General features: G+C 49.1%; 8 protein-coding genes across 8 annotated transcripts; 5 read left to right on the plus strand and 3 right to left on the minus strand.

Moving 5' to 3' along the window:
• Window positions 1-423: 423 nt before the first annotated feature.
• On the plus strand, window positions 424-2,278 carry N7519_010057 (amino acid permease; the record flags this gene model as incomplete). Its single annotated transcript, XM_057296830.1, has 4 exons — window positions 424-685; window positions 754-902; window positions 936-1,244; window positions 1,280-2,278. The coding sequence occupies 4 exons, from the start codon at window positions 424-426 to the stop codon at window positions 2,276-2,278; spliced, it is 1,719 nt and encodes a 572-aa protein (XP_057144712.1).
• A 6,223-nt stretch (window positions 2,279-8,501) lies between these two features.
• On the plus strand, window positions 8,502-10,298 carry N7519_010058 (C2H2-type zinc finger protein; the record flags this gene model as incomplete). The annotated part of the gene is made up of 6 exons (XM_057296831.1): window positions 8,502-8,818; window positions 8,847-9,265; window positions 9,363-9,578; window positions 9,656-9,867; window positions 10,017-10,128; window positions 10,202-10,298. 6 exons carry the CDS (start codon window positions 8,502-8,504, stop codon window positions 10,225-10,227), a joined length of 1,302 nt encoding a protein of 433 aa, XP_057144713.1. The 3' UTR covers window positions 10,228-10,298.
• A 1,000-nt stretch (window positions 10,299-11,298) lies between these two features.
• Window positions 11,299-11,883, plus strand: N7519_010059 (uncharacterized protein; the record flags this gene model as incomplete). The annotated part of the gene is made up of 1 exon (XM_057296832.1): window positions 11,299-11,883. The coding sequence occupies one exon, from the start codon at window positions 11,299-11,301 to the stop codon at window positions 11,881-11,883; it is 585 nt and encodes a 194-aa protein (XP_057144714.1).
• Window positions 11,884-12,819: 936 nt separating this feature from the next.
• On the minus strand, window positions 12,820-13,881 carry N7519_010060 (agmatine deiminase family protein; the record flags this gene model as incomplete). Its single annotated transcript, XM_057296833.1, has 1 exon — window positions 12,820-13,881. The coding sequence occupies one exon, from the start codon at window positions 13,879-13,881 to the stop codon at window positions 12,820-12,822; it is 1,062 nt and encodes a 353-aa protein (XP_057144715.1).
• An 864-nt stretch (window positions 13,882-14,745) lies between these two features.
• On the minus strand, window positions 14,746-16,381 carry N7519_010061 (MFS transporter; the record flags this gene model as incomplete). The annotated part of the gene is made up of 5 exons (XM_057296834.1): window positions 14,746-15,291; window positions 15,345-15,994; window positions 16,061-16,118; window positions 16,175-16,195; window positions 16,259-16,381. 5 exons carry the CDS (start codon window positions 16,379-16,381, stop codon window positions 14,746-14,748), a joined length of 1,398 nt encoding a protein of 465 aa, XP_057144716.1.
• Window positions 16,382-18,245: 1,864 nt separating this feature from the next.
• Window positions 18,246-19,276, plus strand: N7519_010062 (urate oxidase; the record flags this gene model as incomplete). The annotated part of the gene is made up of 3 exons (XM_057296835.1): window positions 18,246-18,382; window positions 18,447-19,093; window positions 19,152-19,276. 3 exons carry the CDS (start codon window positions 18,246-18,248, stop codon window positions 19,274-19,276), a joined length of 909 nt encoding a protein of 302 aa, XP_057144717.1.
• A 427-nt stretch (window positions 19,277-19,703) lies between these two features.
• Window positions 19,704-20,464, minus strand: N7519_010063 (mitochondrial 54S ribosomal protein uL13m; the record flags this gene model as incomplete). Its single annotated transcript, XM_057296836.1, has 3 exons — window positions 19,704-19,828; window positions 19,994-20,354; window positions 20,444-20,464. The coding sequence occupies 3 exons, from the start codon at window positions 20,462-20,464 to the stop codon at window positions 19,704-19,706; spliced, it is 507 nt and encodes a 168-aa protein (XP_057144718.1).
• Window positions 20,465-20,824: 360 nt separating this feature from the next.
• On the plus strand, window positions 20,825-21,658 carry N7519_010064 (40S ribosomal protein uS9; the record flags this gene model as incomplete). Its single annotated transcript, XM_057296837.1, has 4 exons — window positions 20,825-20,870; window positions 20,944-20,966; window positions 21,161-21,232; window positions 21,368-21,658. 4 exons carry the CDS (start codon window positions 20,825-20,827, stop codon window positions 21,656-21,658), a joined length of 432 nt encoding a protein of 143 aa, XP_057144719.1.
• Window positions 21,659-23,233: the final 1,575 nt, after the last annotated feature.

The raw sequence follows: 23,233 nt of genomic DNA on the forward strand, positions 1-23,233 counted from the left end.
ATTTGCTCTTATCGCGCCTCTTTGTAAGGAGCAGCACATTGCGGAGAGACCCTGCTTCCACGAGGCGTTTCCCCCTCACTTGTCCACCGGTCTTCGTTGCACAATGGTGTCGGGTCCAATATCTGTTACTTCCAGTTCGGACTGGCTCTATTCCTGCTCGTTTAGACATATCTATTTGGTTATTGAGTTCGCCAATGCGCGGGGCAAAAGGCAAATTGTCTCGTGCTATGCATAGATAACATGGCTACCCCCTGTTGTTTTGTTTTATAAACCATAATCTGATGCTCTTTTATTCTGCTTCATTTCCCCTTGGCTGTTGCTTGAATACGAAGACATTTTGTTCACCCCTTGCATGGTTGTCATTTCATTTCGTTGATATATATACCGCATACATTAGTAGCGGCATACCTGTTCATCTCGGCCATGGGCGCAAACGTGGAGACCAAACCTGCTGTTTCGGACATGTCCAAAGGATATCGTGAGGCTAGAAATACCCAAGTCACTTCCGTTCTCCCGGATGGCGATGTGCCCTATACGGATCATTATATGGATGACGATGAGAGAGTGATCACGGCGCTGGGTTACAAGCAAGAGTTCAAGCGTGAGTTCTCGCTATGGACGACTTTCTGCGTCAGCTTTGCTGTTTTGGGGTTGCTACCGTCGTTTGCAAGTACCCTATGGTATGGTGAGTACTCACAGATCCGTGATTATTCGATTTGATATAGAGTATAGCCGATATTGATTGGATTAAAGGAATGGGATATGCCGGAACAGCGGGTATGGTCTGGGGCTGGATCATTGCTATGATATTTATCCAGTGCATTGCAATGTCGATGGCAGAGCTATGTTCAGCAATGCCGACTAGGTATGATACACTGCCCGATGTCACACCCGAGAAGTTGGTGTTTAGAGAAGAAGGCTAATGTGTTATACAGCGGCGGACTATACTACGCCGCAGCAGTGCTCGCACCCCCAGGTACGGGCCCTTTGCCGCCTGGATCACCGGCTGGTCCAACTGGATCGGACAGATAACCGCAGCTCCATCAGTCGACTACTCGCTCAGCGCAATGATCCTCGCAGCAGTCTCAATCTACAACCCGGACTACGTACCGACAACATGGCAGACCTTCCTGCTGACGACCCTCATAATGATCCTACACGCTGGAATCAGCAGCATGCCCACGAAGCGAGTAGCACAGTTCAACTCATGGGGCTCAACATTCAACTTCATCGCGCTAATCGCAGTCCTCATCATGATCCCCGCTAACACGAAAAACAGCCCAAAATTCACCCCGTCCAAACAAGTCTGGGGGAGATAACAAACCTAACCGACTTCCCAGACGGCGTCGCCGTACTCATGACCTTCGTCGGCGTGATCTGGACAATGTCCGGCTACGACTCGCCATTCCATTTGAGCGAGGAGTGCTCGAACGCGAACATTGCCTCGCCGCGCGCAATCGTGCTCACCTCCGGGGTGGGTGGGTTGATGGGCTGGTTCCTACAGCTGGTTGTTGCATACACGGTGCTGGATATCGAGGCCGTTCTTGACTCCGATCTGGGACAGCCCTGGGCGTCCTATTTGCTGCAGGTCATGCCGCAGAAGACGGCTATGGCTATCTTGGCTTTGACGATTGTCTGTGGGTTTTCTATGGGTCAGGGGTGTATGGTTGCTGCATCGCGGGTTACGTATGCCTATGCTCGTGACGACTGCTTTCCGTTCTCGAATTACTGGAAGCAGGTGCATCCGTATACGCAGACGCCGGTTAATGCGGTTGTGCTGAATGCCGTCCTCGGCATCTTGATGTGTCTTCTTATTCTGGCTGGGGACGTGGCGATTGGCGCTTTGTTCTCTATTGGTGCCATTGCGCAGTTTTTTGCTTTCGCCGTTCCTATCACTATTCGGGTGTTCTTTGTTGGTGATCGGTTCCGCAGGGGCCCCTGGCATCTGGGTCCCTTTGGCCCGTATATCGGTGCCGCTGGTGTTGTGTTTGTGTTTTTCATGGTCCCGATTTTGTGTTTGCCTAGTGTTACTGGTAAAAACTTGACGCCTGATCTGATGAATTGGACTTGCCTTGTTTGGGGTGCGCCGATGCTGGCGGTTACGATTTGGTGGGTTGTTGATGCCCATCGCTGGTTCAAAGGTCCTGTGGTCAATGTCGACCATGCTATTCATGGGATTGAGCGTGAGCCGGTCGTTAGTGAGGGCATTGAGCCTGAGGTTCGGGAACCCGATGCAACTGCTTTGTCCAAGGCGGATGATCCAGATAATCCTATCTAGGTGTCACGAGCTCGTGGAGAAGTCACGGTATTAGTCTGCGATTTAGGATTTGATGTTTACGTTCGTACTATGTGACTTAATATCATATAACAGATCATAGCCACCTCTTAAAGTATTCCTTTTGTGAATCTTAGTTTGATACCTCCAATCTTCTACTAGGGTAAGAGAAGATGGATAGTATCGACCAAAGAGCCTCAACACGCTCAATTCAACATATGTAAGATGAAAATATCCCCACCTTCATGCAGAGACTTCTATCTGTAAAAAGTAGTGATAGCCCCAGATGAACCCACCGACAAGAATGTAAGCATTCGCCACCTGCCTGTTAGAAAACATAGATGTGGCTCCATAATATGGACCGATCTGACAGTGTCACATGGAGACTGACCCAGTGCCCCTCCTGGCCTGATTTAGGCTATGTGATATGACGGAGAAAATGGGGCTACTCCACCAGTTCCATATGGCTGAGATAAAGTTGACTGTATGAGAGCTGTATGGCATTCTACTGGGGATGAAAACGATTCCGGATTCTTTATCATCTACGTATTCTATCAAAGGGAGGCAGAATAATTGGCATTCTTGCATATATATACAAATGCATTAGGGTTATTCAAGGAGGATATAGACCTCAAGAACACGTCATATTCCACTGTATATTGTAGATAATATTATGGTCATTCGTATTCAAAGAAAAAGCAAGAGACTATTATGCAAAGGATACATACACTGCAGAAGAACAATGTAAATTGCTGATCGTCTCTTGCACTTTGTACATGGTACCTCCACGCAAAGGGAGAATATATACTACTTGCCCTTCTAAGAGAGCACCGGACAAACCAATCAATGCCTAGAGCCCGAGAGAAAGCCAGACACCAAACCTGTTATTTAAAACCCGACTCAGTCCCCAAGTACGGAAACCAAGCAATCACTTCCACCCCACGGGTAGGTACTTTGTACAACGTGCCTTGATCCCCGGGAATAATCCTGTAAGCTCCACCACCCCTGAGACCCCACCGGCGGTGGTGGACACTGAACATGGATGCAACGGAGAAAAACAAACAAAAAGGGTTGGAACAGAGATATGCTTAATCTGACTCCAGATGAGGGGGGCGCGTAACCCACACCCCCAACACGAGGAGCCATCTGCTAGTCCCACTTGTATACTACCCTTACCATTTTCCGGAGATAGTTTTCCGCACATAAAAAAGACTTCTATAGTTCTCAATAGTAAGCAGTACTTATCATATTTAACCTTGAGAGCATATAGTCTGGTACATCATTTTCTCAAAGGTCAAACCTCGGAGAAATCTAATTGGAAAAAAAAGAAAGCCTAAAGCGCCTCCAACCACAAGAACCGGGACAAGAATGCGAAAGGTTACAAAAAGAACGTGTTAGGATGACCCTTGTTGTACGGAGTACGGAGTACAGCCCCTCTTGTCCGCGCTCCCGTCCGGATTGCACGCAGTCCCGATCGTCACTGTCAGGGGCTGAGAGAGAAGGGCCCAGGAACAGCCGGAGATCGGCACTACGTCATGACGAATCCAAATGATTTCGCAAGGTTTGAAGGACTCAAATTCCCATGGAATTCCATGGACGTTCTGAGGTCCCTGAATTTGAGTGGACCGTCTGGAGTTTCTCTTTTTGGTTCTCTGACAGATCTAGCGGTCTGAACCATGGATGACCTTGAAAAATTAAAAGAGGTCATCAGAGCGAATTCGCAAGTGGCTGTTTTTTGGGTCGGGGGTGAGCCGAGTCTACCGCCGTATTGTACGTTACAATTTCCATATCGGGCCCGTTTTGCCTTTTTCCCATTGCGAACTGATCATTTTTTTTTATTATTTCCTTTTTCTTGGGTGACATTATTTGAGGGGATTTATTATTACCAGTGCTTTCGGTCCGATGGGCTGCATTTTAGGCGCTCTAATTTATGCAAGTTCGAAGAAAATGGTTCAAGCATTCCTGAATGTTACACTGCAAACAGATGGTTCGGCCCGACCATGGTCTGTGGATCGAAGAATCCAAGGCTCAGAATATGAACTTCCCTTATTTTTACTATTTGACCAGAATACGACCAGAATATCCATGGATAGTAGCGAGGTCAGTATCAGATATTATATAGGAGGCAAATCATATATGCGTAGCCATCCTGATATCGAATTATATCCGAAACCCATGACGCGGCCAGCAGAGAAGGTCACTGGTACACGTTGATTCCAAGGCTAGGGTGAGGCAATTACAATATAGAACATTGAAGAATATACAACATAGAATAGCGAATTTGTTCCTGAGCTACCTGATCAATGTGAGCCCTATAAACCCCATGTTGTACAGAATGGATTCCGATCCACAGAGCACATGGGAAAATGGAGAAAGATGGAGAATTGGAGAATGGGACTGTGACCCGTGGACTTTTTTGACATCGACACTCCAAAGTCAATTTCAAAGTCAACATCAAAACCTTGGGTCTGTTGCCAAATACGATATCTCAATACGCCCGCCTATAACCGACAAAATAATGCAAGCCAGATCCCCAAGAGGACCTTGTGAAAAAAAGGAAAAAGAAAACCGCTATTCCCATCCGGGTTTCGACTACAGATATCGGCAGCCTATGAGGTCGGTGGCGGCACGATCCTCTCGTCCGCTAAAGCGGGTGGTGGTTCCTGATTGGCTGCATGAAGTCCTGAAACTCGGCGATCCGGACTTGGCTTCAGCGGTGTTTCCGGCCTATGCCGAGAACAAGCTGGCCTTTTTGTGTGTATCGGATGTTGGAAAGCGCTATCGGAAGTGCGCTGAATAGAGCGTGTCGAACATACCGACCACATCATTTTTTATTTCAATATTTTCCTGTTAAAATCACGACTCCCGTGATTTTCGCATATGCGACGAACGTATACCACACCACGTGATATAATATTCGGCAGCGATGGGGACTGGGGCGGGATCTACATCTCGCGCGCGCTATTCTCTCCTATCCCGGTTATAATGATGCCAACAACACCTTAAGCATCCGGGCATTTTAGCCCTACTGGCGGCCCCATCTCTGTCGGTACACAGTGGGTTTGTTCCATATTAGACTCGAATACGGCCAAGCATGGAAAGAAAAAACACTCTCAAGTGACGATCTTAGGCTCATTTGTACAGACTAGTCTAATATAAGAACGATCAGTAAGTCTCAGTAACAAAATAGGAAATAATTAGTAACAAATGAATTGATAGCCCCTGAATGGATTCAAAATTTAAGACTCGGAAAAGCCTCACCGTACTTTGCGAACCGTTTCGGTGACCTGGAGTGGAGTCCGTTAACTCCCGGCATTGATGCCGAGTGTTAACTATTTTGAAAAGCAGAGAAAGCCACCTGCCACTTCAATACACCGCGTTTAATAGTTGTCAAGCCACCAAGAACTAATTTCCCTCCCGGAATTGTAATCCTTTTGGGCAGCATGAAAAGAAAAGCACAGAGTCCAATATATGCCAGTAAATTAATAGGCACACGCTGGCAATGTCCACGATATTCCGTGTACACACGTACACATACCGAGGTGAAACAAAGTGGAAGGTCAAGCGAACTTCCTTTTACGTCGTAGCTTGGATTCATTCTCGCCCCTTGGCGGAATCTTAGAATAATAAATGATAAAATGAGCCATAATATCTCAATATAATATAGCAAGAGATCAGGTGGTCTCAGTATTTCTGCAGAACCCTGGTCGAAGCCTTCCAGGTCCACAATCGAAGCGGGAGAAGCTCTTGCGAAGGGGTGGAGAAGGAGGGGCAGGGATGTTGGGTCCGGAATACAGATCATCTCCGGCAAATATACGTATGTTGTATGGAGTACTCCGTAGTACATTTTACAATGGTATGTTTGTACTTTATAGTTTTGCTAGAGTTTATCTAAAAAGTAATATCAGAGTATATCCCGAGGTCCAATTTCAGATTCAATATGATAAACCGTAGTCACACGGGACTCGAATGGCGCGCAGGATCTGAAACTTTAGGTCATGTTACTTGGTCGAGATCTCGGCTTAATAATAGAATAATAGAAGGAATCTGCATTGCAAAAGTACGCGAACTGCAGCCTATGTCAGACCACGGAAGTAGTCACGTCCAATAAGGGGAACCCCCCTGAATGCCAATTTTGTCTAGAGCATTCCTGTGTGGCTGAACTTAGGAGAAACACTCTACGGGAGTACTCCGTACGGAATACTACTCTATTTCCCTACGGAGTACATATATTGAGCACCTAAATAGCAATAGTATTAGTGTCTTAGTGAGACAATTAGACTTATTCCATTGATAGCCCAATACGCTTAATTTTCTTTTTATGGCATAGTTCACTCCATGTTTCACTCCGAATCAACCCATGAAGCTAAGTGCGGAAACCACTGCGGAACAGAAGGCGGCTACGGCGCATCCACTAAAGTAGTCCTGATGTAGGGCAACACTGCATGGCCGTTACAGAAGCTTCTGGTCGGACAACCCCAGTCTTCCCCAAAAGAGGCCTGAGAACTCATGCCCCTCTTTTGAAGACATTGCCATGTACATCTGGCCTGCATGCAGGAGCCAAATCCAGCCTGCAGGGTGAGAGAGTTAACGATGTATGGCGAGTCTTCTGCCGAGCTCAATGGAGCTCATCTTCCCTCGGGCCCGCGGATGACGTGCTTGAAGAGATCAGTGCAGAGTGGGAGTCTTACGTTCGCTGAAATCTTATCTATCTGCATGCAGTATTGTATCTAGGTATACTACATATGTACACACCATAGTAATTCAGATATATATACGGAGTATTTAGAATAGTCCATAGTTAGAGGAATACATATAGTACATGTCACTTGCGGGGCTGTCAGCCACTGCGGAGCCAAAAACAAAGAAGAGCCAGGGTCAGCCATAATCCACACTCGGGGAGATGGCTCCATCTCCAAATATAAGATCTACTCCAACATCAGATATCCAACGGCATACCTACGTGTGTACATAGTTGATTGTTTGAATGATCACTTGTGCCCAATAAATAGTCCGGTAATCGCCGCGATCGGAGGCACCCAAGGATTGGGCCCTGATTGCAGTACAACATGTGGCAGTGAGCCTTAAGAGGTACGTTCATAATCTATTCCCGGTGAATAATCAGATTGCATATGATATAACTATATGGAAGACATCATATATTGCTCGACTACTCTGTAGGTATGGTTTCGGGGCTTTATTATCATCCGTCCACGGGAGCCTAGGTGGGATATACCTTGCAAGTGCGTCATCATGTCCGGACGCGTAGGAAGATCAGAAACTTGAGATTTGACGATGTGTCTACTTTGTGTCTTATGTCTCTGAGAACTTAGGTTCTCCTTTTTTTTGGCTATTCTTTATATTTCTTTGTAAATCTAAAATCTAGATCGAATTAATCTTTAAAAAAACCTATAAATCCAATAAATCCCAACAATCCTAATACGTCTATACTACCGCTATCGGCCATAGTTCGGAAGACGACCGTGTAATTTTTGGTAATTTTGAACTGAAAATACTGTAATTACCTGTCTTTTTTTTTTCCTTTTTTTTTCTTCTCTCGCCTCTTGCCTCCCCGAGGAACGATCGTCTTTTTTTGTCTTTTCTCGTCTTTTCTGTCTTTTTTTTTTTATTCGACCCGGTCTTCCTTAGAATTTTCCTTTTCGTCTTTACCAAGAAACTTATCCCCCATTTTCTTCTTCTCCTCCCCCAATTTCCTCAAATTCCCAATTCTCAATTCTCGATCCTCAATTCCCTGCACTTCAGACTTCTTCGTTTCATTCTTTGAGATATTTCCTTTCTATTGGCTATTTCTGTGTCAATTCCTCGATCTCATTATTTTGACGCGAAGCAGATCTCGGACTAGTTGTTTTTTGCTGCGAGAGACCCACTTGCACGCCCGCTTCTTCGGTGGATACAGAACCATCGACGGTGACAACGTGCGGATAAACCACCATCCCATTTTTCCTTCTGGTGGGTGACCGTGGGGAATCTTCTTCAATTAAGCATCTCTTTCTTTCTCTCTCTCGCATTCGTGTGGAGTCAACTCGTGTGAACCCGTGAATCCCGTGAGACCCTGTGACCGTTTGCCTCTCCGTTCGCAGGAAAATTTTCAAACAAGGAGCTTCCTTTGCTTCAAAGAAAAAAAAAAAATCATCCAGAGTGCGAGTTTGATGATTGAGTTACCGTGAATATCTTTCTTTCCTACACGATCTCTCCTCAGTCCACAATGGATCCCAGATCTCACCCTTCCCGTCCTCCATCCACCAGTCTGCCTCCAGGCTCCACGCCCATGTCTTCAACTCCAATCTCGAGCATGCACATGCCACAATACTCGATGCAGCCGCAGTATCCGGTTTCACAGCCGCATACTCTGCCTCCGTTGCAGCCTCATCACCCTCAGTCGCCCGCGCCTCACCACTACATGGGCCAGCCGTACCGTCCGGATTTGTCGCGGTACCCTCCGTCAACTCACGATGTCTACGGGGCTTCCCAGGCCCCTATGATGCCGCACACGACTGTCGGTAGCCTTCCGCCATCGTCTCTGTTGAATCTTCCTAACCCTCAAACACAGGCGCATCAGCAGTACCCCCCCACCTCCGAGTGTCCTTCCGCCCGCATCCTCCGCTCAGAGCTACCCCCAGCCGATTGCTCCGGCACCCCCGCGCGACCGTCGTCCGGATTTCAATGGTCTTCCTTCCGGTGCCTTTAGTTACTCCGATGGCAAGGGTTGGGGTATGACTCCTGATGTGAATGGCGCGAACGGCTCCCCTTACGCCAAGGAACCACCACGGACGCAGGTTGTCGGCTCTCAGGGCCGCCGTGGCATTTTGCCCAGTGTCCCAGGCCGCGCGACTCCGGTTTCTAACGGTGTCAATGGTACAGCTAAGAGCACCACTATCCCTGCTAAGGACGCGGACGGCAAATTCCCCTGCCCGCACTGTAACAAGACTTACCTCCACGCCAAGCACCTCAAGCGCCATCTGTTGAGACGTGAGTTTTTTGAAGCCAGCTCCAAGGAAAAAAAATTGAAATTCCCCAAGTTCATGAGATTTGCTAACCGACGTTTTTTTTTCTCTGATTTGTACAGACACTGGTGATCGCCCCTACATGTGTGTTCTTTGCAAGGACACTTTCTCCCGCAGTGATATCTTGAAGCGTCACTTCCAAAAGTGCTCAATCCGCCGGGGTAATCCGACCGGTGCGACTCACTTGTCCCACCCCCAGGCCCATCTGAAGCGGTCTCAACAGCAAGCAGCTGCGGCTGCCGCGGCCAATTCCCCCAAGCCGCTTCAGGATGAAGTCAGTAATCCCGCCCCCACTCCAATGGCGTTATGGGTACGCAATTCGATGGGGCCGTGAATGGCAATGGAATGGCTACAGGCCGTCCTGGCTACACGGAGCAGCAGCCGCTAGGCTTCACGATGCAGTCTGTCAACGGCATGAACCGTGGTCCCGGTGACGACGCGTTCTCCGCTGGCCAGGCGCACGCGAGAGCCTCGTGGATGGCTGGACCCAAGCAGAATCCGTATCTCATGCAGCCTGGTGTCGATGCCCATGGCCAGCAGCTGACGGTTGATCGTCCCCTTGAACAGGTAAAGCCCCCGGTCTATCATGACCAAAAACCGGTCATGCCCGGTCCCCATTCACATCACCCGGGTGTTGACTGGAATTCGATGTTTCAGCACGGTTCTTCCGACGGTTACATTAACCCCGTTTTCCCCACTCCATGGCCGCGGGCCAGGAGCCGATCCACGCCCCCGTCGACCACGACCGCAAGTTCTACCCCGCCTCGACCGGTCCCGAGAGCGGTATGAACGGACTGTACCTTGCTTCGACTACGCTGAGCGGAGACGGTTAGTTCTTGCCTTTTTTTTTTTCTCCACCCCGTTCATTATGGCATGGGATTGTTCTAATAATAATATGCAGGTACCGTGCAGCCCGCGAGACAGTAGACGGTGAATTCGATCGGAAAGCAAGATGACGACTATGAGGCATGAGATTGAAAAAGCGTTTCGACGAAACAAGGGACCACAGGTTTCTTTTTTCCTTCACGCCGTGGGTAGGACTATTGCTCTCCACCCTCTCTTCTATTGTTTCTAGGCCTTCGTTCCTAGCTTCTCTGCTGGTGCAAATCCACTGGTCACGATGTCTCAGCAAATCCGTCTACGATAGTCCTTTGATCCGTTTCGCTTCCGGCTTTCAGCTTGACGGCGTTTCGTGCTCCTAGCGTCCCCCGTTTCCGGTTTTGTTTTAGTATCGTTTGTCGATCTATCTCTTTTTTCTTTAATCCCATCTGGTGTGGGGTGTGCATTCTTACTCAAGTGGTTTGCGAGTCTGGTTACATTTTATCTTGAACCCCCGATGTGAGGGGCAGATGGTATGGTGGGTGGTTTGTTCGGCGTCCACAACATAGACATGGGCATGTGTTCATCTTTTGCGCGAGTGTTCGACATCAGAAAGAAGAAAAGCTCTTTTTTTTTTTACATTATCTTTTATGGGATGGTTGTTGTCGAATTGCCACGTTTCTTTCATTGCAGTCCATTTCTCTTTTACCATGTGCTTTTATCTTTCCCTTTCTCGTTTTTCTGCATCGCATGGCCTCTTTTCTCGTGTAAAGTCGGCATGGCAGGACATATGTGTGCTTTGGGAATGAGGTGTGATTTAAGGTGTTTTTGTGTTAGGATTTACTAGAAAAGCCGCTAGAAATAGACTTATGGATCCATTTTGACTGGGGAATCTGGGGTACGGTAGAACATCACAAGGTACTTCTCATTTATAAGAGGTATATTTAGTATTATTTAATGTAGAGTAGCGGAGAAATGGAGAAATGGAGAAAATGGGGAAAATATAAAAAAAGACTCCGGAAACTTCCTACGTAACGTCATGGCCATAATCCAACACCCGTGATTGGAGCGCCTCTAGGGATCGGGATCTCTTGAAATCGGGATCTCTCAGACTTCTCTTCTACTGAACTTCTATTCTATACATAGTCAAGTCATCTATACAGGTGAATCTGTCCCACCATGTCTAACAACCGTCCATTTCTTGCCAACTTCCTGGCCGCTTTCCGCGCCCAGTCAACCTACAAATCCACCCAGCAAGTCGGCAACACAACTTCAACCCTCTCCTCGGCCCAAATCTCCCAGAGCGCCCGCACCATCGCAACAAAAGCAGCAAACTCCGCTCAAGGCTCCTCAGCACCATCATCCGCTTCCGCCACAGCTCACCACAATCACAACCACAACCACAACCACCATAACCACCACACCCACACATCCTCTTCTTCTTCCTCAGCAACTACAACACCAGCCGGTCCAGTCCAAGGCCCAAGCCCAGCCCCTTCACATCACTACCACCACGACCAGACATCCCTCCCCTCTACACCACCGTCATCAACACCTATCCCGATCAACCGTGACACTCCAGACCGCCAGCGTCGCGGGAGTGACTCTTCCAGCGGCTCGGGCGGGTTCCGCGATGCCATCGGTCCGGAGAAGTGGTATATTGGTGGGAGAACACCGGCTGGCGAAGAGCGCTTTTATCGCCTCGGGATGGTTACGAAAGGTGGGGGGGCGGCTTGGCGGGAGTGGGCGGGTGGGGAGTATTGATCAGTTGAGTCTTTGAGGTATAAGATGTGGGGGGAATGGGGTCTCGGGTGTGTTTTATGGGGGTTTGGTTTTCGGTCTGGTGTCGGTTCTGCTCTGGCTTGATTCTGGCTCTGGCTCGGACACTGACTCGGATGCCCATGGCTATCATCCTGGGACTTCAGCTGGATGTTCAATCAGATGGATTTCTGACCCTGATCAATTACGAAGTTTATGTGTGTTTCTCTTTTTGCCCTTTCCCGCCTGCGTTCTATCGGTCTGCTATGTGGCGCGGCATTACTGGGCGTCCTGGGATGGTGTTCTTTTTCTTTCCCTTTTTTTTTTCGTTTCTTCTCTGGGTCCTCTGATATCTGTCTAGGTCTGGAGTCTGGATTCCGGATGGCAGCAGATTCCAACTGGGGATCTTCGTTTCTTGCTGGTGATTTTGCTGGTACAAAAGAAGCCCAAAAAAGACATACATCTTACACTATTTTATATGGGTTACGATCCGTGCGGGAATGGGGGTTTATTTAGTCTCTCGTTCTGACTTCTCTCCTCTGTCTCTTTTTGTTCTATCTTCGACACTTGCAGGTTGATTGTCAAAACATGGTTTTTTCGATATCAACATCACTCTCCAACAGTCAATATCACATGTTCGAATATTCCTGCTTGGCTCGACCGTTTCCTATAGGCTACATGCATATGCACAAAAATAAGGTATTGATCCCTGTCAAGTAAAAGATGAGATTCTGTATGTCTACCTGGGCAGCTAGCTAGTCCCCTCACACCACCTGCTGTGTAACGCAATGCAGCACACCCCCAGTCCTGGGCAAGGCATTAACCTCAACCTGACGGACCTCCCTGTCAGGAACCAGGCTCTTGAACAACTCAAAGGCCTTCGCATCAGCCTCAGCATCGCCAAACGCTGGCATAACCAGGCCCCCGTTAACGAAATAGAAGTTAACATACGAAGCCGCTGGCGCATCCTCCTCCCCGTGGAGATCCCCCCTTAACGCAGGCCGGATCCGGCTCAACAACATCATGAATCTCAAAGCGCCGTCCACGCGCATCAGTAGACCTCTCCAAGACCTCCCGAATCTCCGAGTAGATCTCCCAATGCACCTTCTCCGCTTTCTCGTGCGGACGGCAAACAACAACAACACCGGGCCTGACGAACCTCACCTCAGCATCAATATGCACATCGGTAACATCAAGCCCAACCCGACCAGGAAACCAGATAAAAGTACTAACACCCAGCAATCTGCTAAGCTCAGCCTCGATCTCCGCCTTCCCGAGCCCCGCATTCCGCGCATCCCCAATAATACTACTCTCCGTCGCCATAAAGGTCCCCTCCCCATCGACTTCAATCCCCCCGCCCTCAACCCTGATATCCGTCTCCACGCGCACAACAACATCCGCCACAGCCTCCGTCTTCTCATTCTCGAGATCCAGCACGACGCCCGCGAAAGCCGTGTTCTCGCGCATGGCTTCGTCGTCCATTACCGGCCACTCCACGTACTGTGGGGACTTTTCCAGGGCTTTGGCTGCTGCGGGCGAGACGCCGGCGCCGTAGATGCGTTCTGTTGTTTTGTGGCCCCATTCACAGAAGCGGAAGTCAATTGCGTAGCGGGTTTTGTCTGCTTCGTCCGCGCTGCGGATGTAGACGGGGCCTGTGTCGCGGATCCAGCAGTGGTTTGTTGGTGCGGAAATGAGGGTTATGTTTGCGCGCTGCTGGGGTGATAGCGTGGTTTGTTTGTCGAGGAGGGCTTGCGCTTGTGAGATGTCTTCTGCTCGGGCATGGAGGCGGACGGGCTCGAAGGCGGCGATTGCTGTCGCGAGGGATATTATCTCGTTGCGGGTTGCGGCGTTGAGTTCTGGGAGGGTTGAGCGGCGCGAGGGGAAGCTTAGTAGGGTTGCGCGGTGGGGGCTTGTTTCTGCTGGGCAGATGAATTGCTTTGTTTTGTCTGGTTGGTGTGCGAGGGCGTGGTGCTGGATGTGCCAGGTTTTGTTGGTGGGTGGCATGGTTGTTGTTGGGTAGGTTTGTTGGAACAGGGGATTAGATCGGTAGATGGCTGGAATCTGAGTTCGAGCTATGGAGATCTGGATGGGTTAGATTACATGTGTTGTATAGGATGTGGTGGGGTGGATAGACTGATATACTGACAGTGAGAGATGCTTGTCTGGGACGTTGGATAGACTGAAGAAGCATGAGAATACGCAGGGTGACTTGGAGGGTATTTATGTTGAGGGAAAGATCCCGATGTGGTCAATATGAGGAGATGGGGAGATGAGGAGACGAATGTCAAAGATGAGCCTAAACAAGTTAAAAGGACGAGAACCATTGAACTGCCACATTGGGATAGTTCAAGCGATAAGCTTAACATCATAGTGGGGCTCTTGAATTGGAGCTAACCCTTTTCGAACGGGTGGCTTTAGAGAAATTGCGATTTATCGACTGTTCCTGGATCTAAGTAACACTGTATAGATTCATAAATTCATTGATGTCTGGTTTCCCCGGGAACCTGTTCTATAAGCCTTGTATAGAATATAGAATCAAATGCCTCACCTACATACTCATCTCTCAACTTCTATCTAAAGAATATCTTGATAAGAGATACCTACGATACCAATCAATGATGTAGTTCCCTATGTTCATCTATTGAATATATAATGGAAGGTGAAATACAAGGGATGCCAAACGTTTTTCAGATATACAAGTATATCACATATAACAGCGTCTTATAAAAGCCGCCAATATACGTAATCCAGGTGCAACCTAAAGTTCTGAAGCTACCTACATGATTTATGATTTATGATGTATGGCAGTAGGCAGAACTGATACTTCCTTTAAAAAAAAACAGTGCTGCCTAACTGCGTAACCCTCATTCAACTCATTAAAGCCCTTTCCTCCTCATTTTCTCCCAACCACAACATTGGAAGTGCAGTGAGCGCTACCAGGACCCCCAAAGTGCCCGTCATCGCGCCCCACCCAAATCGATATTCGACAAACCCACCCCACAGTGGTCCAAAGAACACTCCCGCAAATTGGCACATGCTCTGCAGTCCGAATCCCTGCGCCACGGCACCCTTGGGTCCGAGTATTCCCGGGTCCCTGAGTTCCATCGCCATGAGCGCGCGCTGCGTTTCAACGTACATGGCTGGCGCACAGGCGTGGGTGAAAATTCCGATAAGGAAGAGCAATGATACTAACAGAGCTATATGTTCGTTCGACTTGGTCTGGACGAACCGGAGACAGATGAGGCTGGGCGAGAGAGAAACGAAACACCCGAAGGCTACGAAGCGGGCACCGAACCTATCGGTGAAACTGCCGAACAGCGGCTCGAAGAAGGCCGGTACGGCCATTGGGAGGAAGATCAGTCCCATGCCGAGGGCGTTCCAGCTGAATGTCGTTTCCACGAAGATGGGGAGGGTCTTGGTGTGATTAGCGAGTTCTTCATGCCAAAAATATCGAGCCTGATACATACCGCATCAAAAGCAGAAAGCAAAAGTCCCTGGGTGAGAAGCGCCCATGAAGATATCAACACTCGGCGCTGCTTGAGCATCCGGAAGATAACGAACCCCTTCCTTCTCTGGATGACCTGTGGTTCGTGCGAACCGACAGAGGGAATATGCTGCGTCGTCTCCAGATCCGACTCCAAGTCTCCATTAGATCGTCCTGTCCATTGAACAGCGACCTTCTTCTCGATCAAAACCAACCGCATGACCATGTCAAGTGCAAGAACAGGATACGCAAACCAGAACACGGCGTTGTACCCACCAGAATTGTACACAACGCCTCCGAGGAACGGACCCAGCAGGAAGCCAGAGGCGATCGCGGAACCAAGATACCCTATCGTCTGACCGAGATGCTCCTGGGGCACAGCGTCGCCGATGAGAGCGAATGCCGCTACCACTACTAAAGCGCCTGCGATGCCTTGGAGTAGACGAGCCACGACAAATGCAGCGATGGAACGCGCCAGCTGCAATATCAGCATGCAGCCGGTTAAAACGACCAGGGCACTGATGAAGGGTAGTCGACGTGTGCGTCCGCGGTCGACCAGGTAGCCGAATATGGGACACATCAATAGAGATGTGCCTGCTTCGGACATGAGAAGGACACTGACCCAGTATCCTCCTGTTTGAAGGTGAGTATGGGATAATTGTGAGGGAAATCTGTTAGGAGGACAGGAACAGAACATACGGTGCTCAAATTCGATTCCGGCTCGGGTTACGAGGGCTGTTGGCATCACGGGGACTATCTGCCATTCGTTTATTCTGCGTCCAATTCACGATATAGAAGTGGGCATTTGCTTACCATGGCATATAGGAGGAATTCCTTATTCCAATTGAGTCTTGTCAGTTGCGACTTATAAGACTAGGCGACTAGCCTCTCACATACCGTGAAGGTGGACATCCAGACTGCACCGACGATAAAACCCGCTGAGGAACGAAACTTCAACAGCCAGGGAGCACGTTTACCCCCTGGCTCTCTCTTAAGATTTGATATCTCGCCTATAGCCATAATTATCGAGATCGACGAGCGGTTGTCTGCGGGATGGAAACAAAGAAGTTCCTCGCTAATCCGAATCACTAAGAAAAGTTCCGACTAATATGAGGTCCGACTAATTGGAAATGCAGTCAAAGCTGAGAAAAAACTAAAACCTAGTCGAGTTCCAGACATAATAGGCAAACGGCGACTCTTTGTTGAACAAAGAAGAACCAAGAAAACCGTCAGCCCAGCTTTGGCCGAGAATCGGACAGACCTCGCCCGCTTTTTACTCATCGAACTTCACCCAATCGCGGGATATATGTTGATTGGTAGGGCTTGGAAGAGAGCACTGCATGCAAGCTTCGTCAGATCGACGTTGCAGACGATACCACCACTGCCCAGATTCTGCGCATTGGCACCAACCACACCCTCCGATTCGACGATTGCAATCTAAGCCGGAGATCAGGCGTGCTTGGCATTAGTTTCAATGGTGCACTTCGTGAATTATTTATTTGGCCAAGGAAGAGTCGCATCTGCTATCTGGATCTGACATACATCTTACATACAGTCGATGTGGTGCATGGGTCGTGGGGTTTGTTCCCACTGGAGTTTGAATGGTTATTTAGCATTAGGTATGTATGAGAGACTCTGCCACATAGCTAAATATCTTGGTTATTCCCTGCTTAAATATGGAACGTTGCTTTGGTCGCCGGAGGAGCGTGGTCGGCAGCGTGGCTGAGCAGGATGGTCTCGGGTAATATTGTCACCCAGAAAGAGGCGAATCAACTCCACCATGACAATCGTTGTTGGCCGCTAGATTGGTCAGTGTGTTGGATGTTTGCACATGCTGTGACAGGATAGGTAGGCCACGCATTTTCCCTATGCGGTAAGTAGGTACTCTCCTGTGCTCTGTTGGTATTGAGGCTCTTTCATTACCGAGCCTCAGCGAAATCACCAGCGGTAATTCCTTTTGTTAAACAGAAATAAGTGTCCTGACGGTATTCGTGTTCTGGCGTAGGTTGTTTGGGGATACGCTGCGTTTCGTAGGCCTCATAGAAACCCGATTTGCATGAGCAACCTGGTATACACCATGGAGGATATAGATACAATCTACCGTGGACGATCGAAGTAGGACAGCCTTCACCTGATATACCTTTCGTGTACTCTGTGGAAAGTACACAAATGAACAAGGGAGAACAGAAAACCATGATATCTCATCATCAGAGGAGAGTCAACGTACAGACTGTGACGTCTTCCCCCCCGCACTGTACCACCAGCGGCGAGGTCACTGCGCATGTCTTGTTGTAGCAGTTGTCAGCAGAGAGCATATCATGTCAGCGCTAAGTGTCTACCGCCAGAAGTTCCAGGTCTTTCACGGCTCGCACCTCGCCGGGAGTTCGCAGTGGAGATCTCCGCGATGGTCATCGTAGCACAAAGCGTAAGGGATTTGGATATAATAATTTAGGGGTTTGCAGTTGATGTTTGCAAAGTCGGAGGTCGGGATTTCGGGATTCGAGGAATGTGAGATCTCCACTGTATTGCACTCGGCTAGTGGCCCGAAAAGCTGGGGGAAAGGAACCTTTTGTTTCCTTCTCTCTACCCCTGTATGATTGTGATAGGTGGTCGGGGATGCCAATGCTATGGGAACATCAGGCCATAGAGAGGGGAGTCGTCTAATCGCCAACTGATAAGATCGGGATTTGGGGGGGCGGCCACTCGCGGTCATCGCGGCCATCGGAGGTGCCCGAAGCTCTCTTGATCAGCCAATTCGGTGCATTCCAAGGTTCCAGATAAATAAATACTCATCAGATCTGCTGGATAATACAATTTTTTTACCTTTCAGTATCCTCTACTATCCTTGTCTTCTATATCCCAAAGTTATCCCTCACAATTCAAGATGAGCGCATTGGCAGCTGCCCGCTACGGCAAGGACAATGTCCGCGTGTGCAAGGTGCACCGCGATGAGAAGACTGGTATCCAGACTGTCGTGGAGATGACCGTGTGTGTCCTGTTGGAGGGCGATATTGAGACCTCGTAAGTCGAGCGACATCTCTCATCTCCAAAAAAAAAAGTTGGAGCTAACCCAAGGTCCCCACAGTTACACCAAAGCCGACAACAGCGTCGTTGTCGCAACCGACTCGATTAAGAACACCGTCTTCATTACAGCCAAGCAGAACCCCGTAACCCCACCGGAGCTGTTCGGCTCAATCCTGGGCACACACTTTATTGAGAAGTACAGCCACATCCACGCAGCGCATGTCAATATCGTGACCCACCGCTGGGTGCGCATGGACATCGACGGCAAGCCGCACCCGCACTCGTTCATCAAGCCTGGCACCGAGACGCGCGACGTGCAAGTCGACGTTATCGAGGGCAAGGGCATCGACATCAACTCCGCCATCAACGGACTGACCGTGCTGAAGAGCACCGGTTCCCAGTTCTGGGGCTTCGTCCGCGACGAGTACACCACCCTCAAGGAGACCTGGGATCGTATTCTCAGCACCGATGTCGCGGCGAACTGGCAGTGGCGCCGCTTCACTGGTCTCGCTGAGGTCAAGGCGCACTTTGAGAAGTTCAATGCTGCTTGGGAGGCGGCCCGCGCTATTACCCTCAAGACCTTTGCTGAGGATAACAGTGCCTCTGTCCAGGCGACGATGTATAAGATGGGAGAGCAGATTCTTGCTGCTGCGCCTCTGCTGGATACTGTTTCGTATGCGTTGCCTAATAACCACTTCTTCGAAATCGGTATGTTTAACTCTTTCCCCTGTGGGTCTTGGATTTGGGCTAATCTTCGCGCTTCTAGATCTCAGCTGGCACAAGGGCCTCAAGAATACCGGCAAGGACGCCGAGGTGTACGCCCCCCAATCCAACCCCAACGGTCTTATCAAGTGCACCGTTGCCCGCTCTGGCCAAAAGGCTAAGCTGTAAATGCTTTCTAGAGGATTGCCGGCGAGCTCCGACATGGGTGCTAGCTGGTTTCCTCCCCTTCTCTTGTACATATAACCATCCATTTGCTATACCTCTGGCACCAGACTCCCTATATCTCGAATTCAATCCAGCACACTTCTTCCCAGAATACAGCAACATAGACAAGGTAGAAAAGCATTGTATAGTACGTGGTATTGTGATAGTATGTGCTATAAGTACATTTCAAAAGAACCGCAGGCTCGAAGGCTGAAAAGTCTGAGGCCAAGTAACGGAGTAGATAATCAAAAGCAATATCCCAAATGGACTCCACACCCATGCGCTTTTGCGGTTGGATCATAACATCGCAGGAGAATAGAATACAGGCAGACGCGGGCCCGGTTTAGGTCGGCGTTGTAAAATGACGAAAGAAGGAGATAAAAATGATGCTTTATGCGCTTGGCTTGTCGGCGGCGTTTTTGAATGCTTCCTGCACTTCAGGCAGATTTCCGATCACTGATTGGTTGCCGAACTTGACAATGTTCTCCTTGTAGGGGTGGGCGGCGCCTTCGAAAGCTGCACGATATTGGGTTAGACTGGGTTCAAAAGATAAAGAAAGTAGACGGGCTGAATGAATGGGGTCCATGTCGTTCTTCGAAGATGAACCTGTCCGCAGTCTCCATCCAGTAATCCAAGTAACCCATCCAATCAGCGGGGACGCAGCAACCACGTAGCACTTACTCTTCAATCGAGCTAGGCGGACATCCTTGAGTCGGTTCTTAGGCAACATGCCCCTGACAGCGCGGCGCAGGACTTCACCACCACCCCATTTGGCAAACATCTGATCCATCGTCATGCTCTTCAAGCTACCGGGCCGCGTCGTGTGCGTGTAGTACTTCTTCTGGAATCGTTTCTTTCCCGTTGTCTTGAGATCGTGACATCCCACAACCACCACATAGTCACCACAGTCTGTTGAAGGGTCGTAGATGGGCTTGTTCTTGCCCATCAAAACGAGGGCGATCGACGAGGCGAGACGGCCGAGGGATCGTTCATCGGCGCCGGCGTCGACATAGTGCCATGTGCGCGAGTAGGCGAGACGGGTCTGATGGGTTTATGGTTAGAACTGGGTGGATTACTTGGATGCAGGGTATGCGCGGTTCGCCCGGAAGGCTCCGCATTGAAGCTATTTACCTTGCCAACGACTTGCGACATCTTGTTGACGCGGCGGAGGGTAGTATAGGCGCCGGGGTGAGGGGGAATTAGCCAATTAACGAAAGGCGGGGAAGTTCAATTGAAGATTCCAGCAAGAAAAACAGACCCAGCACCTAAATGTCCGAGATAATGATGATCTCAACGTTCTCTGTATTGCTTGTACTCTAACCCGCCCCCGACTGAAGTTCTCCGGGTCATGTGACCAAGCCCTAAGTCTCATGCCACGCTAGTCCCAAAGCAGAATTAGCGTCGCACACTAAGCGAAACCCGCACGGAAGGGCAAATCACTGTGTATGGGAATTCAAGTGACTCTTTTTCCATCTCCCTCGACAACACACTCCCTCCCCACGACAATCCACCATGGCTTCCGTCCCGAGTGTGCAATGCTTCGGCAAGAAGAAGACGGGTAAGCTCTCTTTTTTTCGACCGGAGATCTGCGTGAATTGAACCTGTGCGCTGACATATTTAATTTTCAATAGCCACCGCTGTCGCCCACTGCAAGGTATGATGAACGCCTCTACCCCCTCGGTCCCAATACGTTGTTTCGAGATATCTGGAAGGAAAACGGTCGGAAAGGAATTGTGCTTGGAATGAAGGCCGGGATCGAATTTTGGAAGGATATACGAAACAACATGTTGCGCGATCATGGAGGTCATATACACATTGAAATGGACAACGTGCTGAGACATTTCACAGCAAGGCAAGGGCCTCGTCAAGGTTAACGGCCAGCCCCTCTCCCTGGTCCAGCCCGAGATCCTCCGCTTCAAGGTACGCACAATACGTTCGCTCCAACAATTCCCGCACGCCAGAAAAGAAAGGGATTCGCACGAATCGCAAGCGACAATGGCAATGGGAAAAGCCTCTCCGAAATCTATTTCTGACAATTCACGCTCGAATTTTTAGGTCTACGAGCCCCTCCTGATCGTCGGCGCTGACAAGTTCGCCGGCGTCGACATCCGTGTCCGTGTTACCGGTGGTGGTCACACTTCCCAGGTCTACGCCATCCGTCAGGCCATCGCCAAGTCCATTGTCGCCTACTACCAGAAGTACGTCGATGAGCACTCCAAGAACCAGCTGAAGCAGGCTCTTGCTCAGTACGACCGCACACTCCTGGTTGCCGACAACCGCCGTGCCGAGCCCAAGAAGTTCGGTGGTCGCGGTGCCCGCTCCCGCTACCAGAAGTCCTACCGTTAAATTTTTCTTTCTCACTTGTTACGCGGCGAAAGGGAAAAGAAAAGTTTACGGCAACAGGGAAATGGAATATGTCTGTCTTCATATGTTTTTTCTATCACGACTTATTTCCATGACTTCTTGGTGGACTGGGGACTTGGGAGGATTCGGGGATGTTTGAGCGGTTTATGTTCGGTTTAACCGCTCTTACATGAGATCAGAGGACCGGGCTAGAGGAATTTGGGAAAATGACCTCTGGTTGTTGTTCCGGTGCCTTGTTGATATGTTTTTCACTGGCGCTGTCCTGCACGGCTGGAAAAAATACCTAGCATAGCCAGGAAAATCTACTCAAATGATACTGGGTTTTATCTTGTTCAAATCTTTGTTTTTGGCATCTTTGGGGTTATTTTAGCTATGGTGTTCTAACATTGGTCTCACTTTTTCCCAGAGTTATGTTCTCCATACGCCAAACTTGGGCTGGTATATGCTCTCGAAGGTAAACCAGGTCCTCGCCCCTCTCCCATACTGGACCATATCTAGGATACATCGATCAACATACGTAGTTATAGCAAGTTTACCCCGGAATTGGCTATCTGTCACTTGGATTTACTGTCAAGCCTCAATCCAATTGGACAATGTTTCAATTTCTTGTCATTGCTAGATGATGTTGGCCACATGGACCCTTGCATCACTTGCAGCAAATGTTGCGGCCCTGTTTCGACATATCCATCCAAAACAGCCCGGAACTAGTCATCAGTCAGACATTGCCTTGTATCGCCACTGATACCCTTGGCAGTGGGCTTACCATTTCATCTGAAATGCACAAGGCCCAGTCATCACAAAAGTAGGCGAATTGCAATGTCTTGTCTCGGGCAACTCTCGCTTCGTCTCGCATCAGAAATTCTTTTCTTTTCTCCTTGGGCGTAGCATTGGATGGGACAGTATGGGATCAGAGTAATGTGGGTTGAAATATGGTCTGCAAATGTGCTCCCACAAGTGCTATGAAACTCAACCGTCAGCAAAGTACAAACAGACTGCAGACTCATTTGTCTGATCAACCCTCTGTGGTTGAGACCTTGTAATCAACTCCTATCAGAGGCCTGATTTTTTCTTTCACTGACGACTGTGCCAATGCGTAGTCGCTCGGGTAGGAATAAGAACGTTGGAGTCATCATTTGGGAGTTTCAAGGCTCAACCACTTGGGATATTCTCATTCAAAAGGCTGAACCATCACCAAAGGGGAATTGTCAAAGTACCTCTCTCAATCAGTCCTATGCTGTCGGGTTCTTGTGTTCATCTTGTGTTGGATTAGTTTTCTCTCGATGCTTATGTCAATGCATATGCACTCCATTGGACAATTCAACAGTCAACAGGTATGGTTTCTTGGCTCGTCAACTTGATATGCAACTCATAATTAGTAACCACCAAATTGCAGGGGAATGGAAAACTTGCGTTTACATCTCACCATTGAATCACAGGCGTGCTCTCATGAGAGATATGAAGCAGTGCTGCGGCCGAACATAGGGAAATCGTAGGCATATCTTTCGAGGGATCAATCCTCTGTAGTGGAAACCTTGTGTACCTCGTGTCAGACGTTAT

The sequence above is a fragment of the Penicillium mononematosum genome, assembly GCF_028829835.1.
Source record: "Penicillium mononematosum strain IBT 11891 chromosome Unknown utg000005l:1.0-9366267.0:1.0-9372171.0, whole genome shotgun sequence".
NCBI lineage: Eukaryota > Fungi > Ascomycota > Eurotiomycetes > Eurotiales > Aspergillaceae > Penicillium > Penicillium mononematosum.